This window comes from Delphinus delphis, chromosome 16 (assembly GCF_949987515.2).
Source record: "Delphinus delphis chromosome 16, mDelDel1.2, whole genome shotgun sequence".
Classification (NCBI taxonomy): Eukaryota; Metazoa; Chordata; class Mammalia; order Artiodactyla; family Delphinidae; genus Delphinus; species Delphinus delphis.
Window position 1 is genome coordinate 59,963,154 of NC_082698.1, and position 12,937 is coordinate 59,976,090.

General features: G+C 36.0%; 1 protein-coding gene across 2 annotated transcripts in view; it reads left to right on the forward strand.

Annotated features, from left to right (window-relative positions):
• MICU1 (mitochondrial calcium uptake 1) overlaps positions 1-12,937 on the forward strand; it is a 201,326-nt gene that overhangs the window by 28,340 nt on the left and 160,049 nt on the right. Inside the window, exons 2-3 of one of the 2 annotated variants that reach the window (XM_060034819.1) lie at positions 7,855-8,016; positions 11,803-11,977. In XM_060034819.1, the coding sequence (XP_059890802.1) occupies positions 7,856-8,016; positions 11,803-11,977 (336 nt within the window). In that variant the 5' untranslated portion in view covers position 7,855. The remainder of the gene's footprint in view (positions 1-7,854; positions 8,017-11,802; positions 11,978-12,937) is intronic. The other variant, XM_060034820.2, reaches the window with a different exon arrangement.

Sequence of the window (12,937 nt, forward strand, 5' to 3'; positions counted from 1 at the left end):
GCTTTGAACCTTGGAAGTCCTTAAACTGGATCATATCAGTGCCTTGGAATTGGTTGGATTCAGAGAAGCTTCTTTAGACTGTGTAATATCATGGGAGATTAAAATTATAAACCAGATTGCAGATTGCCAATTTATTAATTTACCATAAGAACTAGAAACTCCCATCTTCTGATCAACATGTTCTCTCTTTGAAGGCAATGTAAGTAGGAAGTACAAATTACTTAGTGAGCATGGAAATAGAATAAAAGAGAGTTAAGTGTATAATTAAGATACTTAATGGCTGAGGCTCTGATGGCCTACTGAATCCAAATCTATGGTTAGTATCCAGCTGCCACTGGAATGACTAGAGGGAATTCTTGTGGGCACTCCAGATAGTGCTGATTTTATAATGTGTTTCTCAGAGAGCAAAAATTTTCCAGGTTCATGGAGTGCACTGACCGATCAGCTATGTATACTAGCTGTGACAGGTGCTGTATCAGAGTCTAGAAATACAGATATAAAGGACACTCAGTCCTTGTTTTCTCAGAGTCTTAGTTCATGTAGACTAAACACTTTGAAACCTTGAAGTTTTAGTTAACTGAGGTCTGAGTTTTGTTGATAGCCAAATTTAGGTAGATCTCAGAAATTTATTTTGGCCTCAGTATTAACAGATGTTGCTTTTAACAATAGTGCTGGGTAACAGTCAGAAATAGTACAAAAGAGGTTTATGTAGACCAGTGTCAGGAGTGGAAGAGCCAAGCAGTTGTTCTATGAATGTGCAGTTGCCAGAGATCATAAATACCAGAGGCATAATAACATAGAAAGTGCAAGCAGATAAGTCAGGCTCAGGATAAGGTCTGGAATTCTAATAGTTTGGTAAGTTGAATCAGGATGTGCCAGTAATCAGAGTATCAGGATATGAATTTGATTTAAGTAACGCTTATCTTACTAGGGAAATTTACCATGATATGGGTTGATTTCTGAGACATTATTGGGCCTGAGCCCACTAATAGGGCTGGCAAGTTACAGCTCTTGGCTGAGGAGGATGAAACATCAACCTGGGTCTGCCTTTATTTTTCTTTAAATGAAAGAGTTTGAGTAAAACTCTACCCCCGGAGTAATCTTTAAATTTTATTTGCATCATCTAAATTTTTTTATAAATTAAAAAGGTACACATATTTTACATTATTTTAATTGGCATGCACATATTACCTTGTATTCTGTCTTTAAACTTCACTCAAGATGCTTGCATGAAATACTGTCTGTTGTCTGGAAAAATACATAAGCATAGTTTTAAAACTGAAATAGTATTTCATAAAAATCTATCTTGAAAAAGCTTTTGACAATATTCAACACCCATTTATGATAAAAACCTTCCAGAAAGTAGGCATGGGGGAACTTACCTCAATATAATGAATGCCATATATGACAAACACACAGCCAACATCATCCTCAATTGTGAAAAACTGAAACCATTTCCACTAAGATCAGGAACAAGACAAGGTTGCACACTCTCACCACTATTATTCAACATAGTTTTGGAAGTTTTAGCCACAGCAATCAGAGAAGAAAAAGAAATAAACGGAATACAAATCAGAAAAGAAGTAAAACTGTCACTGTTTACACATGACATGATACTATACATAGAGAATCCTAAAGACGCTACCAGAAAACTACTAGAGCTAATCAATGAATTTGGTAAAGTAGCAGGATATAAAATTAGTGCACAAAAATCTCTTGTATTCCTATACACTAATGATGAAAAATCTGAAATGGAAATTAAGGAAACACTCCCATTACCATTGCAACAAAAAGAATAAAATACCTAAGAATAAACCTACCTAAGGAGACAAAACACCTATATGCAGAAAGCTATAAGACACTGATGAAAGAAATTAAAGATGATACAAACAGATGGAGAGATATACCATATTCTTGGACTGGAAGAATAAACATTGTGAAAATGACTATACTACCCAAAGCAATCTACAGATACAGTGCAATCCCTATCAAACTATCAATGGCATTTTTCACAGAACTAGAACAAAAAATTTCACAATTTGTATGGAAACAAAAGACCCCGAAAAGCCAGGGCAATCTTGAGAAAGAACAACGGAGCTGGAGGAATCAGGCTCCCTGACTTCAGACTATACTACAAAGCTACAGTAAGCAAGACAGTATGGTACTGGCACAGAAACAGAAATATAGATCAATGGAACAGGATAGAGAGCCCAGAGATAAGCCCACACACATATGGTCACCTTATCTTTGTTAAAGGAGGCAAGAATATACAATGAAGAAAAGACAGCCTTTTCAATAAGTGGTGCTGGGAAAACTGGACAGCTACATGTAAAAGAATGAAATTAGAACACTCCCTAACACCATACACAAAAATAAACTCAAAATGGATTAGAGACTTAAATGTAAGACTGGACACTATAAAATTCTTAGAGGAAAACATAGGCAGAACACTGACTTAATCACAGAAAGATCTCTTTTGTTCCACCTCCTAGAGTAACGGAAATAAAACCAAAAATAAACAAATGGGACCTAATGAAACTTAAAAGCCTTTGCAAAGCAAAGGAAACTACAAACAAGACAAAAAGGCAACCCTCAGAATGGGAGAAAATATTTGCAAACAAATCAATGGACAAAAGATTAATCTTCAAAATATATAAACAGCTCATGCAGCTCAATATTAAAAACACAGACAACCCAATCCAAAAATGGGGAGAAGACCTAAATAGACATTTCTCCAAAGAAGACATACAGATGGCCAAGAAGCACATGAAAAGCTGTTCAACATCACTAATTATTAGAGAAATGCAAATCAAAACTACAATGTGGTATCACCTCATACCAGTTAGAATGGGCATCATCAGAAAATCTACAAACAACAAATGCTGGAGAGGGTGTGGAGAAAAGGGAACCCTCTTGCACTGTTGGTGGGAATGTAAATTGATACAGCCACTATGGAGCACAGTATGGAGGTTCCTTAAAAAACTAAAAATAGAACTACCATATGACCCAGCAGTCCCACTACTGGGCATATACCCAGAGAAAACCATAACTCAAAAAGACACATGCACTCCAACATTCATTGCAGCACTATTTACAATAGCCAGGTCATGGAAGCAACCTAAATGCCCATCGACAGACGAATGGATAAAGAAGATTTGGTACATATATACAATGGAATATTACTCAGCCATAAAAAGGAACGAAATTGGGTCATTTGTAGAGACGTGGATGAATCTAGAGACTGTCATACAGAGTGAAGTAAGTCAGAAAGAGAAAAACAAATACTGTATGCTAACACATATATATGGAATCTTAAAAAAAAAAAGTGATTATGAAGAACCTAGGGGCAGGACAGGAATAAAGATGCAGATGTAGAGAATGGACTTGAGGACATGGGGAGAGGGAAGGGTAAGCTGGGATGAAGTGGGAGAGTGGCATGGACTTGTATATACTACCAAATGTAAAATAGATAGCTAGTGGGAAGCAGCCGCATAGCACAGGGAGATCAGCTCCGTGCTTTGTGACCACCTAGAGGGGCGGGATAGGGAGGGTGGGAGGGAGACTCAAGAGGGAGGAGATATGGGGATATATGTATATATATAGCTGATTCACTTTGTTATAAAGCAGAAGCTAACACACCATTGTAAAGCAATTATAGTCCAATAAAGATGTTAAAAAAAATCTCCCTGTCTCATATCTCACCCACCTCCCACCCCCACCGGCACTATTGCTATTACTGTTTTGTGTGTCCTTCCAGAATTAATTAATAAGAACATACAAATACACATTCTTGTTTCCCTTTTTTTACACGAAAGGTATCATACTATATATGTTGTCCCACACCTTGCTTTATTAAGATAACAGTATGTCTTGAAAATCTTTCCAAATCTATACATAGTTTTTTCATTTTCTTTTTATTGCTATGTGATATTGCCTTGTATATATTGATCTTTATCGTAGTGTAACCAGTTCTCTCTTGGTGATCACTGGGGTGGTTTTTAGTCTTTTGCTGTTTGTTACAAACCATGTTGCAATGAATGTTTGTGTGTGTAGTTTCAAAGGTGTGCAAGTATATCAATAGCGTATTATATCAGAAGTGGAATTGCTAGGTCAATATATGCAGTTTATATAGGTGATTTTGATGGATATTACCAAATTGCCCTCTGTAGATTGTACCAATTTACACATTCCTCAGCAGTGCCATTTCTACAGCATTGCCAACTAGTATGTTTTAAAACTTTTGGATTTTGCCAGCTTAATGAGTGAAAAACAGTTTGTCAATATAGTTTTAATTTGCATTGTCTTATTATGTGTGATATTAAGTATCTTTTCATAGATTATAGAGCCATGTTTACTTCTGTTTTTCAACTGTCTTTTTATATCTTTAGCCCAACTTTCTGTTATTTTGTGAAATAATATTTTAATACTTTTTAATGGTTATCATTTTTAATATTTATATTACATTGTATTCTGTCATAACATTGTGTATCTTTCTGTAATTGGACACTTGATCTCCTTTTGAAGTGCGGCTATTATATTTATTTTTCTGGGAACAGTTTTGAAGAGGTTTCCCCCCCTTATGTTATTTATTTGGGAAGCAAGAATTTTGGGATCTATTGTAGGTTTTTGTACTAATTATCTATAAGTAAACTACATAACTTATCTAGATTTTAGTTGCTTCACCTGGAAAATAATGATGTTGAATTAAGTGATTTTCCGGTTCTGTGGCCCTTTGAAAGTTACCAAAAGCAATACATTAAGCATGATAGTTTAAAAATAATAGACATAGAAACACAGCAGTGATATAGTGTTACAGGTTTTTTGTTTTTTTTAAAAAAAAACAACTTGTTCTGTTTCTTGTTGGGTAGATAATGCTTTTCTTTGGTAACAAGGTTATCTTTTACTTGCTTCTCTTGACATTTCTTGATTAGAAATACCTCTTCATCTGTTTTCAGTTGCAATTAAAAGCTATTTTTTAGAGGCATGCCTTTTTTTGGGAGAAGGATAGGGACTGTTAGGAAAGAGAAAAATGCACTGGTTTTGATTTAATTTAATCCATGTCATAAATGTGCATGTTAATCTTCATTAGTGCATAACTGCTGCCAGTTGGCCTATTCAGTTTTCCAGACTCAGTTGGAAAGCTGATCTCCTTAAATCTGTTTAAACGGTCTCTCATCAAAAATTAACACATTCGACTAGTTACACTATTTCTTCAGTACAAAGCTGAGAATTAAATTATAATAGAGCCTGTTCTCAGTGGGATAATTTTTTTCCTCAGTTTATTTGACATCTATTGGAAATTACACTAGAGAAGATGACTAGATATGTATTGATGTGTACTTTGGGGAATGAGATTAAAACCAGTGGTGAAATGAGATGTAGACAGTAACATTTGAATTACAACATCAGATGTAAGTGGAATGTTAGTATAACTCAGAACCTCCAAAGTTTAAAATTCTCTGGAGCCATAGCATACGGATATGGATTCCCAAAGCTAATAAATCTTGAATATATCATATGGTCTTAGTCCCTCCCCCCGAATTGAAATAGATTAAATTTTGCCATACCTTTTTTCACCAGAGGTATGAGAACATTAAAGAAATAAAAGAAACCCTAAAGCTCCTGTAGGCAGTTCTCTCATCAATGGGTATACTCTTCTCTGAGGAGGAGAGATGAACTTCCTTTGTGCATAACTGTTTAGTAGTAGAATTGAGTCTAGATCTTGGGTCATTGGATTCCTATTCCATTTCACTTTCTACCATATTCCTTAGTGTTGTCATTATTTTAATTTCTTTTCCCTTTTTGTCTTCCTCATCTCCTATGCAGTTAGATTTTTTTTTTTGCCACACCACACGACTTGCAGGATCTCAGTTCCCCAACCAGGGATTGAACCCGGGCGCTCAGCAGTGAGAGTGCGGAGTCCTAACCACTGGACCACCAGGGAATTCCAATGCAGTTAGATATTGATGTATGTCAAACACTGATATCTGATAGTTTTGTTTCTCTTTGGAAAATTTTATTTTATTTTTGGTTTCTATACTTAACCATCCTGATCTAGGTGCTCATCACAATACTTTTGGTTATTAGCTGCCTCTGACTGTACTCATTACTTCCCTGTTAGCTCTCTCTGCCTATGGTTCTTTGTAGTTTATTCTATTCACTGCTATTAGATAGATTGGAATTCTTTTAAAAATGTTTGCATCATGTTATTTTCCTTTTAAGGACTTCAGTGGCTCCCTGTTTGTTGTATATGTGATCAAAATTCTCAGTCCAGCATTCAAAGGATCTTCTCAAGTGATCATGGCTTTCCTATTTGGTCATTTATATATTCTCCATATCTGATCAGATGTTGTAAACTTATCTTGCAGCCTTATACCCCTTGCCTAGTCCAGCTTTTGAACTGGTTATGTTATTTGTCTTTCACATTGAGAACTTTCAAATGCTCTTTTCTTTCTGTTGTCAATGTTGAATAATGTTTTCTCCAGATATGAATGTTTTAGTTGTGCTTGTCTTTGTTACAGACAAAAGCAATGCTATGTATGAATGCACTTGTGGGTTTGGAAAATGTTAATTTAAAAATGAATCAGAAGTTGACGGATGTAAGAAAACATAAAAGACAATCTCCTTGGTGCTGGAATTTGCTAGAGTATGTGCAATAAAATGAGGTGATTTCTAGGATTGGAAGGGATGTAAGAATTGTGGTGCTGAAGCTTAGGTCATAGCATATAGGAGAAAAAATTAATTATTTCCCACTTTATCTTTAAGGGCAAGATTTAGCTCCAACTTTGGCATTGGACCTAGGTTGAATGAAGGAGGCTAAGAGAAAGATTTACTTAAGAGATTATAGGTATAGGTCCCAGAGAAGAATCAGTAACCACCTCGGTGATGTTAGGAGACAGCTAAATAGTCTAACTTGACCTGAACCCAAATAATGAAAGACATAGTTTTCTTAGTGTATTGGGGTTGAGAAATGTACTTAAATGTTCAGAGCCAGTACCTGTATAATTTGCAACTTGACATTTTTCATGTTAAAGTAAAATAGTTAAATACTTTAAGCAGCTGTGATGTAACAGGCTATGTGTTAGACTCTGTGTTTTCAAAGAGGAAAAGAATAATTTTGGCCTCAGAACCAATTGTGTATGTTGGGGGTTGGGGGGAGGCAAAGTTATGTATGAACAAATACGTGAATATGTGAATATACATACAAAGTGCAAGGTAATTTAAATCAGGAAGAAATAAACTATGCTTTGAGAAAATCAAAGGGGAGAAGTATGGATACTTTGTGTGATTTGAATGAACTGCCACTACAAAAAGTCATGTAATCAAGAAGAAATGTCTGTTTCTCCTTCAGTCACCTGTAGATGGCTTTACAGTGAGTTCTTTTGGTGTAGCACTTTAGTAAATTTCTCTGACATCCATGGCTGTATCCTCACCAGAGTTTCCAGATCTCAATCCTGTTGGGAGTGGCCTGTTTACAGATTTATTCCTTTTTTGTTGCTTTGCAACAGCCCTTTAAGTAGTGACTGCTCCCTGTATCTAATGTCTCTTTACCCCTTAGTACTTAATTGCCTGTTGTAATTAATAATGCTTTATATTAAATTTTCCCTGTTCAAATTACCATGTGGTTTCTTCTAATTATACCTTGACTGATATGTAAGGTTTATAAGTAGTAGTACATTTCTCATCAGGTTGTTCTGAGGATTAAATGGGATAATGCATAGTATTGCCAAGTGTTTAGAATACTGTCTGCCATTAAGTACTTAGTATTTGTTGGTGATGTTAATACTGTTATTATCATCATCATCACTGTCACTGCCACCAGCTAGGAGTAACATTTCTACCTTTTGTTCACAGGATGTTTCGTCTTAACTCTCTTTCTGCATTGGCAGAGCTGGCAGTGGGCTCTCGATGGTACCATGGAGCATCACAGCCCACCCAGATCAGGCGACGGCTGATGATGGTGGCTTTTCTTGGAGCATCTGCAGTAACTGCAAGTACTGGTCTCTTGTGGAAGAGGTGAGTGTTATCTGAGCATCCTGTTCCTGCATGTACTTTTATTCTTCCAGTTGTCTCCGTTATCTAAAAGGGATTGATTTCTGGCTTGACTTTGTATCGAAATTTCTTTGCTAAATCATTTGGCATTGATAATATTTGTCTATGAAATAAGATGTTTCAGGGAATTAGGCTATCATGTCAAAGCAACAAATAGGAAATATTCTGCTTCAAAGTCTGTCTGTCTTTTATAGGGTGAAAAATAAGTTGGGAGGGGCATAATAAGCAAAGAGTCCATGGCTTTTTATTGGCTGAGTCCTTGTCAGGAAAGAAGAGGTGTCTTCTTCCTGTTGGGCTCTGCTATCATCACAGAGTGTGAGAGCTCCCGCTGACTGTAATTGAGGCTTCTGTTTATTAATTTTTTACATTTCCCCCTTTTGACCAAGATCTTTCTCTGAAAGCATTGCTGATCAAGAATCAGGTTTTCTACTATCAGTGAGTTTTCATATTTCAGTGCCAGGGAGGAACTTTCCTGGGTCTAATGTCTCATGTTGGAGAGGAAGTGCATAGATGGGAAAACTGTTGAGGTCACATTTGAGTAACAAGGAGGTGTAAGAGGGAGAACTCTCATGCACGTTTTATCTGAAGTTCACTGTTACCAAGATCATAGACATTGGAAATCATCTGAAACATTGTCATCATTAAAGGTTTCGGCAACACATTTCCAACAGGCCTTGTTCAGATATCTTGGGATAGCTGTCTCATCAGAAGTTGTCTCCTTCAATTTCAGGAAATCTTTGGTTTCAGGTCACCAGATGATGTGCAGGTCCAGTCAGGGTTTGGTGCTTTCTTTAGGTTTCTGACGTGAATCTAATAGTCTCTTCCTTGGAGTTTGGCAGCACAAAGGTTGGTTAGCAGTACCCGATAGAGGCCTCTCCAGCAAGCTTGAAGAGAGTTCTTCTGGAGGTGTCTTTTCCAATAGACAGAATCTCCAGGTGCAAGGTGTGATGCTTAAGGTCTTCATCTCCGAACAGTGCACTGTGAAAAGATTGCTTTACCAAAGCATGATTATTTTTAATAGAAACAATTAGGTCTTTGGAATATTGGAGTATCTCTTCTTTTATCAGTTGTGGGTCAGAAGAAGGAGACAAGTGCATTGGGCATCCTATGACTGTTTCAAAGGGTGAGAGTTTATGAGTTCCAAAAAGGGTGGATCTGAGATTTAGGAGGACCAGTGACAATGCTTTGGTCAAGGTATTTGGAGGGCCTCTACAAATTTTGCCAATAGAGTCTTAGTAATGCCTTTAGTCCTTTTCATTAAACCAGAGGGTGGTAAGCACAGTGAAGGTCTTGTAAAACCAGCCTAAATTACATGTTAAGGTTCAGTCACTAAATAGTGTAGGAATTTGAAGGAATAGAGTCATTACCTTGGCTGAGTAAGTAGGGAAAATCTTTATAGAATAGATTATCAGTTTCAATCTCTAGTTAGCCCAAGGAGCCTTTACTGAACATTCAGTTTTTTTCTTGCTGTTCATAATAGAATGAACATGGGAAGCCCATCAGATGATTTGTCTTCATGTAGAATTTTCTTTCAAGTGCAAGTTTTTATCTAAATACCTGTTTGTGATTCTTTTGGTCTCACATTTCTTCTTTCAGTGCATTTTTTGTTGTTGTTGTGGTAAAAAATATGTATAACATAAAATTCACCATCCTGCAGTATAATCTTTAAAAATTGTGAATCACTGTATTGTATACCTGTAACTTACTGTACATCAACTATACTTCAGTTTTATACAGTAGGTTCTTATTAGTTATCTATTTTATATGTAGTAGTGTGTATATGTCAGTCCCAGTCTCCCAATTTATGCCTTTCCCCACTTTCCCCCTTGGTAACCATAAGTTTGTTTTCTACATCTGTGACTCAATTTCTGTTTTGTAAATAGGTTCATTTGTACCCTTTTTTTTAGATTCCACATATAAGCGATATCATATGATATTTGTCTTTGTCTGACTTACTTCACTCAGTATGACAATCTGTAGGTCCATCCTTGTTGCTGCAAATGGCATTATTTCATTCTTTTTCATGGCGGAGTAATATTTCATTGTATATATGTACCACATCTTCTTTATCCATGCCTCTGTCGATGGACATTTAGGTTGCTTCCGTGTCTTGGCTATTGTAAACAGTGCTGCAGTGAACTTTGGGGTGCATGTATCCTTTCGAATTATGGTTTTCTCCAGATATATGCCCAGGAGTGGGATTGCTGGATCATATGGTAGCTCTATTTTTAGTTTTTTAAGGAATCTCCATACTGTTCTCCATAGTGACTGTACCAATTTACATTCCCACCAACAGTGTAGGAGGGTTCCCTTTCCTCCACACCTTCTCCAGTATTTATTTTTTGTAGGTTTTTTGATGATGGCCATTCTGACCGGTGTGAGGTGATACTTCATTGTAGATTTGGGTACCTCATTGTAGTTTTGATATGCATTTCTCTAATAATTAGTGATGTTGAACATCTTTTCATGTGCCTGTTGCCCATCTGGATGTTTTCTTTGGAGAAATGTCTCTTTAGATCTTCTGCCCATTTTTTGCTTGAGCTGTTTTTTTTTTTTTAAAGAGATACTTTTTTTTTTTTCTCCCCACCATGTGGCATGTGGGATCTCAGTTCCCTGACCGGGGATCGAACCCGTGCCTGCCCCCTGTGATGGAAGCACAGAGTCTTAACCACTGGACCTCCAGGAAGTCCCGGGTTGTTTGTTTTTATGTTTTGGAGATTAATCCCGTGTCAGTCGCTTCGTTTGCAAATTCTGTGTTGATTGATAGAAATTTAGGTTTCTCCCATATCTTGGCTATTGTGAATAATACTGCACTGAACATGAGAGTGTATATATCTCTTTGAGATCCTGACTTCAGTTCCTTGTGATGTGTAACCAGAAGTGGGATTGCTTAATCATATTCTAGTTAGAAAACTAACATATTCTATGGCTAGTTTTTTGAGTATCCTCCATACTGTTTTCCATAGTGGCTGTATCAATTTACTTTCCCACCTACAGTTACCAGGCATCCCTTTTCTCCACATGCTTGCCTACACTTGTTATCTTTTGGGTTTTTGTTTTGTTATTTGTTTGTTTGTTTTTGAGCAAAGCCATCCTACCAGGTGTGAGGTGATATCTCGTGGTGGTTTTGATTTGCATTTCCCTGATGATTATTGATGTTGAGCACCTTTAATCAGGTTATTTATTTTGTTGCTATTGTGTTGTAAGAGTTCCTTTTATACATTTTAAATATTAACCCTTTATTAAATATATGGTTTGCAAATATTTTCTTCCATTGTGTAGATGGTCTTTTCATTTTGTTGATTATTGCTCTGCTGAAGGTTTTTAGTGTCATGTAATCCTGCCTGTTTTTGATTTGTTGCCTGTGCTTTTGGTGTCATATCCTTTATATTTAAGGCTGAATATTATTCTGTTATACAGATATACCATATTCCCTTTATCCATTTATCTATCAGTATACATTTGGGTTGCTTCCACGTTTTAGCTATTGTGAATAATGCTGCTATTAACATGAGTGTGCAAAAATCTCTGAATGACCCTGCTTTCAGTTCTTTTGGATATATAACCGGAAGTGGGATTGCTGGATCATATGTTAGTTCTACTTTTAATTTTTTGAGGAACCTGTTCATGTCAAACTTTTCACGAATTTCATTGCTGTTGCTCCTGCTTAGCTTTATCTGAAAATCTTTATTTGTTTAATATGATGGACCTTCTTGATTGATAGATTTTTTTTTTTTTTTTAATATCCAGGGCCCTTGCACAATCCCCACCATCTGTAAACAACCTGAAGAGTGAACTTGGTGATAAAGGGAAGAGTAAAGATGAAGGGGAAGATTGTAACCACGAAAAAAAGGCTTCAGGTATTTGTCTTGAGCCTTATCCAGAAGAGAAAAAGAAGAAACGTTCTGGATTCAGAGACAGAAAAGTATGGAACACAGTCTTATAAATTATTAGAACTATAGTTAATTCTATTTTAGAATAATGCTGTTGAGTCTTTTATCATATATTTCAGATGGCTTATATTCACTTTGAAGTTATTCACCTCTTTGCTATTTTCCATCATGTTCTAAGGCAAAGGTACTCTTTGAATGTGAAGTTAATTGGGATAGTGAAAAGGACCTAGGATTGGTAATCAGGATTAACATGTATTTTCTTTGTTCTTTCAATTCAACCACCTAAGGTGATTATTGCTTTTTAGATCTTTCTGATTCTGAATGTTTTCATATATGTGAAGTTGAGTCTGTGATATACTGATTTGTCATGATGCCAAATTGTAAAGGCAGAATAAAATCTCTTTGGAAATATACAAATATTTCCAAAAAATCAACTAATTTTGAGGACAGCATAAACTCAACGTAATTCCAGCATTTTATATCTTTAACACAATATGCTGTTATACAGTTTTACCTGAGAAAAGTTTAGCTCCTCTGTAATAATGCCTATGATATTGGGCATTTGAATTCAGCAGACCAGTGATGAAAAGTCAAAAGGTTGAATTTCTTAGACATTTTGCATGTTAGCATTGAAATTCAGGGAATTACCTTTACTTGCTAAAATATAGCTAATCAGTGCAACAAGATAATTTGAGTTACTTTGTGTGTGTTGGGGGGGCTGTATAACTGCAAGCAAGAAAAATTTGGATCTTCTGTTTATTTGGATGAAGCTGTTAAATATGTCTTCTCATTTCCCAAATCCACTTCTGATTAAACTGAATTTGAACAAAAGTTATGTATCACAACTTAATTATCTATCATGCCATTTTTTCCAAAATAATACATTTATTTAATCTTTTGCCCTGAATGAATTTGAGGAAAGTTCAAATTTATCTTGCACAATCAGCTTCACTTATAGTCAAACTTTACATTTTACAGTGTTGGGCAAAAAT